Source organism: Lagenorhynchus albirostris, chromosome 12 (assembly GCF_949774975.1).
Source record: "Lagenorhynchus albirostris chromosome 12, mLagAlb1.1, whole genome shotgun sequence".
Taxonomy (NCBI): Eukaryota; Metazoa; Chordata; class Mammalia; order Artiodactyla; family Delphinidae; genus Lagenorhynchus; species Lagenorhynchus albirostris.
In genome coordinates this window covers 39,306,210-39,312,334 of record NC_083106.1, presented here as the reverse complement: position 1 = coordinate 39,312,334, position 6,125 = coordinate 39,306,210, and the positions used below count along the sequence as shown (strand labels likewise).

Genomic DNA, 6,125 nt, shown 5'->3' with positions numbered 1-6,125 from the left:
TGGATCTAGAGTCTGTCATACAGAGTGAAGTAAATCAGAAAGAGAAAAACAAATACAATATGCTAACACATATATATGGAATCTAAAAAAAAATGGTTCTGATGAACCCAAGGGCAGGAGAGGAATAAGGACGCAGACATAGAGAATGAACTTGAGGACATGGGGAGGGGGGAAGGGTAAAGCTGGGACAAAGTGAGAGAGTGGCATTGACATATATACACTACCAAATGTAAAATAGATAGCTAGTGGGAAGCAGCTGCATAGCACAGGGAGATCAACTCGGTGCTTTGTGACCACATAGAGGGGTGGGATAGGGAGGGTGGGAGGGAGACACAAGAGGGAGGGGATATGGGGATATATGTATATGTATAGCTCATTCACTTTGTTATAAGCAGAAACTAGCGCAACATTGTAAAGCAGTTATACTCCAATAAAGATGTTAAACCAAAAAAAAAAAAAAAGAAAGAAAGAAATAGTCCAGGGAGAAAAGGCTAAAATAACAACACTGTTTCAGCTGGAGCAGAGAAAGCTACATTTTGGTTCACATGACTAAAGAGACCTGAGGACAGCTCATCTATTGCCCTGTCCCTTCCTCCCTGCCAATTCCAGTGTTACTATAATATAAATATAATGAAACAATTCTGTGCTGAGTCCAGATGTATCCCATTTAGACAGAATGACTTAAGGATTCCATGTTCCGTATTTTCCCCAATGACAGAAAAGTGGGAGCTGGGGCTGAGGAAAGCAGTTTCATTTGAGCTTTAGGGAGACATTCAATGTGTCTCGGTGATGATGAAGTTATAGTTCTGTCCATATGTTTTCTCTTTTTATACCAGACCTGGGAGGGATGGGGCAGACTAGGGAGGCCTGGCGGTGGTTGAGCAGGAAAGTGGGTTACTCTTGATGTTCCTAAATTCTTTCAATTCCTCATTGGCTCTTTTCCCACAGCAAGGGATTAGCCTGGCTTATGTTGAGAAAATAGCAGGTCTCGGAAGAGGATGTGTCCTTACTTAAAACGGACTCAATAAAAGTTTTTTGGATTTATGAAAAATGAAATATTTTGGTAATGGGTAGTCATTTTCCACATCTCAAGAGACAGAAAACACTAAGTCTACTGAAGAAAGTTATGTAATGTCAGATGAGAACTTTCTATGTCTGAGGACTGTGAGAAAACAGGAATAAATTTATGAGATATTGTAAAATCTATTTTTCAAGAAACATGAATGATTAAAATAAAAGAAAAATCTACTTAAGATGCTATAAATCGGTCCTCATACAAATTACTTACAAATTACTGAAGCTTGCTGAGTAATGTCAATGCTCTAAGTGGGGCTGGGTCCAAGATGGTGGCAAATTGGAGACCCCCCTTCCCCATCTTACAGAGTTGGATGGAGATCACTCAGCATCTGGGTTTGGGGCCCTGAAGGAATGCTGGCTCAGGAAACTGAAACCTGAAATGTGAAGCCTGTAAATCTGAATTTTTATTTGAAATTCAGATTAAAAAATAAAATTAAAATAAAAACCCGAAGTGGGTCAAACTAAAGGTGTTTGCTGGGGTCAAGTCTAGTTTGTGAAGCTACCCATTTGTGATTTCTGGTGAAGACTGAGTAGTACCTGGTCCCTCATAAGTTTTGCAGCCAGATATGTTTCCACAATCAACAACTCTCTAAAGCTGTCAATATCTTTACAAGTCATTAGCACTAGGGTTTTTTTTCCTCTTGTGATTGAACTATGCTGGGGAAGAAAGGGAAGAGAAGTTTGGTACCAGCTTTCTCGGAGCTGGACCAGTTCTCCTTCACAGGTGCAGAAATCCTTGGGGGAAGGTGAGCAACTGGGGTCCTAACACCGGGGAGTGAACTGAGTCCTACCTTAGAAAAATACCTGGAGAAAGTCCTGACTGCAGTCAGATGGCTGGATTAAATGGCTCCTTAGTTCTCATTCCAGGCTTTGATTACATGGCTCTGAGCCATTTCTGGTGATATCTTTATTCTCTCTCATTATAAATATTGTCTCCTACCTTTAGAAAAGCTTTTCTTCTGCGTTTAAAAAAGAATTACTCTTTCTTCCCCCCAAAAGCCTCTAAAAGTGAATACAAAGAAACTTGCAACTCCTCCTAAATGGACAAGCCCAGCATGTTTTGTCTATGGAGTTTTAAAATCATTGGATTGACTAACATTCCAGAATAATGCAAGTCTCCACCACTAAAGGTTTGATTCATACCTAAAATGTTGCCATTATTTGGGGTAATGACATATAATTAAGCCTGCCGACTATGTCTCATGCTTTTCTATCAGTGATTCATGGCTGTTGTCAAAAAGCAGCTGCATATCAGAGCTTTTTTTGTGAAAGCCCTTGTTTGAAATACCCAACAAACAGGGTTTTCTTGATTTAACAGCTTATGCAGGTAGTTCGTGTGCTTTTGTAAAAACCTGAGCTGATGCCAGCTTCCATTTATATCCACTACAACTTTTTTTTTTCTCTAGAGATGCTTATGATGTTACCATAAAATGTAAGTAATAAAAAGAAAAAGATAAGGTTGGTTTAACAGGAAACACATTCATTACTGTGTATTTCACAACGCAACACTGTAGAAGAATTCAGGTTATGGGATCTAAGATTGCTGTCCCCCATGGATTTGTATCGTATCCTAACAGGTTCTCTCACGCTTCAGAAGAGGACAGATATGTAGAGTGACTTGCTGCAGAGGAGGTGATCTTCTTACAGCATGGGCCAGTTTCTCCTCACATAAACAGCTAGAATAACGGATGTCTGTTCCTTGGGTAGCAAGCCAACTCATCAGATTAGTAGGAGTCAAAAACCAAAGCGCAATCCAGTGTCCTCTCCTTTCTGCGGCAGCAGCTGAGCTTCTAGAGGGGACAATAAACCAGAGGACTTGTTCCATAGAGAAAGGGTTTACTAGCTTCGATCCTTGGTGTTCAGTAGAAAGAAACGTAGATACAGTTCAGGTAACACAGACACTTTAAAAAGAGTAACTTGACTCTTCACAATTTAATGTAGTGGCATAGAGTGGGAACAAAAAAAGGAAAATAATTTTGAGTTTTCCAAAAGGAATTATTCAACTTCCAAAAGTACTTTCTGACTGCTCAAAATATATCTCACAAAACACAGCTGCTTTTCAAAATTACTGTCAGGGGCAAGACAGAGGTGTTGGTTTTCCTAGATCTAGAGGTAGAAAGTAAAAAGGGAAAGAGTAGGAACTCACTTGGTTTTTCACTTGAGGGGAAAAAAAAAGAGTTCGATCATGAAAGAGGGATCTGTTTTCCCCAGACCCTTGATAATTTCTCTCAGCTTTGGCTTGATTTTTATAATGAATAGTTTAAACCCAAATTACAAGTTTAAATTAAGAACTCTTAATCTAAAATCCTTTTATTCCTAGCAAGAAATAATTTCAGGGATTCATGTGCTGTTGAAATTACTAGCCATATATTTTATTAAGGTTAATCACAGCCACTATTAAAAGACAGGTAATAATATATGTTTTTCTCTGCTAAGATCAGCTAGTGAAACTGTAGTTCTCACATGGTTGCAATATTCTTGCTAATTATCTAATCATCAGGACAAAGATGTACAGAACCAGGCAGGTTGAGACGGCTCCTGCTGCCGGATTCCCAATCAAAGTAAGAGCTTTGTAGACAGTATGACCTATTTATCACAAAATATGCTGAGTTATTCAAACTGCTGCCAGTTTTGAGAGCCAGTACTATTATTTCGCTGCTTGAGTAACTGCTGTTAATTGAAATGCAGACAACATCATTCTCAAGGACGGGAAATGATATTGATGAGTTTTCTCTTATAATCCTTTCTTTCGTTACCCTCTAGTTGCTTATATCAACACATTTATTACTGTCATTGAGTTAATCATCACATTTCATGAACACTCAAGTATTATTTGCATAGATGAATAAAGCAGGATACTACTAAATCAGATGGTATCATGTGAACAGACTTATTCAGTGACATAAACTAACTCCTTTGTTTCTAATTGACCTCACTTTAGGTATGTATAGTTCACATTGCATCCTAATAGTGAATGGATTTCTGGACAGATCTCTGAATCTCTCATAGTCTTACTTTAGAGCTTCTTTTGTGTCTCATGGGAGCAAAACTTTGTTGGTGAAGTGATTCTCAAACAGTGTATGTACGAATAGCCTGAGAAGTGTGTCAACATGCAGATTCCAAGGCCCCTACGCTGATTCAATAGATCTGTGTTGGGGCCCAGGAGCTGGTTATCTTCGCACACATCCCAGGTATTTCTGATACAGGTAGCTCACAGACAGTATCTACTTTGACTAAAGGATCCTTGAAAATACATACATACAAGTAATTTATAAACTTAAATTTGCTATTTAGTTACAATAATGACACAAGAATACCGAACACAGGAAGAACCACCTTATTTAAGGCTTTATTTAGGGAGTCTATACTTTTTAAGGTCTTGCTGAACAGAGAGAAGTCTTATAGGGAACATGTGGGAACCCTTGGTTTGGAAAAAGCTTCTCATAAACAATCAGAAAGTAATTGAATGTGTGGGAGATTGAGAAGTGTATTCCTCCAAGTATTTCCAGGAATAGACTCACGTAATGTTTATATACTTAGTGGGAGAGTGTTATTGGGAAGCTGGACTGTGATATGTGATCGTGACCTTCAGCTGGGAAAAACAAGAGGTAAGTTGAAGTCTGTGACATTAAACTTTCCTTTCTCTTTCCCAGGCCTCAGGCACAATGTAACTCTAGCTTCTTCTTCTTTTTATCTACCTGTGCTCTATAGCACAGGTTAGTTTGCATGCCCCCCAAATTCACATGTTGAAGCCTAACCCTGAGTTTGATGGTATTAGGAGGTGGGGCTACTGGGAGGTTATTAGGTAATGAAGGTGGCGCCCTCATGAATGGGATAAGGGCCCGTAGAAATGATACCCTAGAGAGCTCCCTTCCCCTACTTCTGTCATGTGAGAACACAGCAATAATGCAGCTGTCTATGAACAAGGAGGTGAGTCCTGGCCAGACACTGAATCTACTGGTGACTTGGTCGTGGACTTCTCAGCCTCCAGAACTATGAGAAATAGATTTCTGTTGTTTATAAGCCACCCAGTCTATGGTATTCTTTTTTCTTTTCTTTTCTTTTTTAAGGATTTGACACATTTTATTTGAATTTGTAGCAATATATCAAGTTGTTTTGCTGCATAAATATTTTGACTTCTTTCAGTTTGTTTTTATCTTTTCCAAAAGGTGGTTTTAAAACTTCACCTTTCACCTATGGATGTCTCCTTATCGTTTTTAGCTGGGGCAGCAGGGGTGAAGAGGGCAGGACCTCTTGCTGGTGCAGCACCAGCTGCTGGGGCAGGTCCACCAGTCCCGACATTACAGATGAGGCTCCTGATGTTGACATTGGCCAGAGCCTTTGCAAACAAGCCTGCCCAGAAAGGTTCAGCATTTATACCAGCTGCTTTAATGAGGGCATTGATCTTATCCTCTGTGACCGTCACCTCATCGTCGTGCAGGATGAGGGCCGAGTAGATGCAGGCGAGCTTGGAGACGGAGGCCATGGTGCGGGCGAGGGCTGGGCAAGGGCTACTGGGTGCGGTGCTAGTCGCCAGATGAAGTGAGGGCCTCACCCCAACGTGGCCTTACCTTCCTCGGAGGAACAGAGAGCCTTAGCGGCAGCTGAGGAGAGCGTAGTCTGTGGTATTCTGTTACAGCAGTCAGAACAGACTAAGACAACCTCCTTGATAGTAATGCACGTTCCTTAGGAGAATGGCCTTTGGAACAGCAGGGAATTCGTATTTCACTGTGAGCTGCCAGCCATACCATAATTTTGGCATATAGAACCTGTGGCAGAAGTATTAGTAACCATGACCGTCATTGTGCACACATGGAAACAGCATCTTTGGATAACTTCAAGTTATTCAAATAAGCCTTGAAAGTAGAGAGAAATTGATTGTAATAACCAGAAATATAAAACCTACTGAGTATAAAATTTCATTCCTAGAAAGAAGAAAAATAAAAATATGAGGGGTAAATCTTTATCAATTTTGCTTTTGCCTTCAAGAACTAAAATTTGTGGTACTTTGCACCATTACGATGATTTTACAGTCATCTAAAACGTTT

General features: G+C 40.0%; 1 protein-coding gene across 1 annotated transcript; it reads right to left on the bottom strand.

The window, feature by feature from the left end:
* Positions 1-5,260: 5,260 nt before the first annotated feature.
* On the bottom strand, positions 5,261-5,667 carry LOC132530588 (large ribosomal subunit protein P1-like). Its single transcript, XM_060167832.1, has one exon. The coding sequence runs from the start codon at positions 5,561-5,563 to the stop codon at positions 5,261-5,263; it is 303 nt and encodes a 100-aa protein (XP_060023815.1). The 5' UTR covers positions 5,564-5,667.
* Between the last annotated feature and the right edge of the window lie 458 nt (positions 5,668-6,125).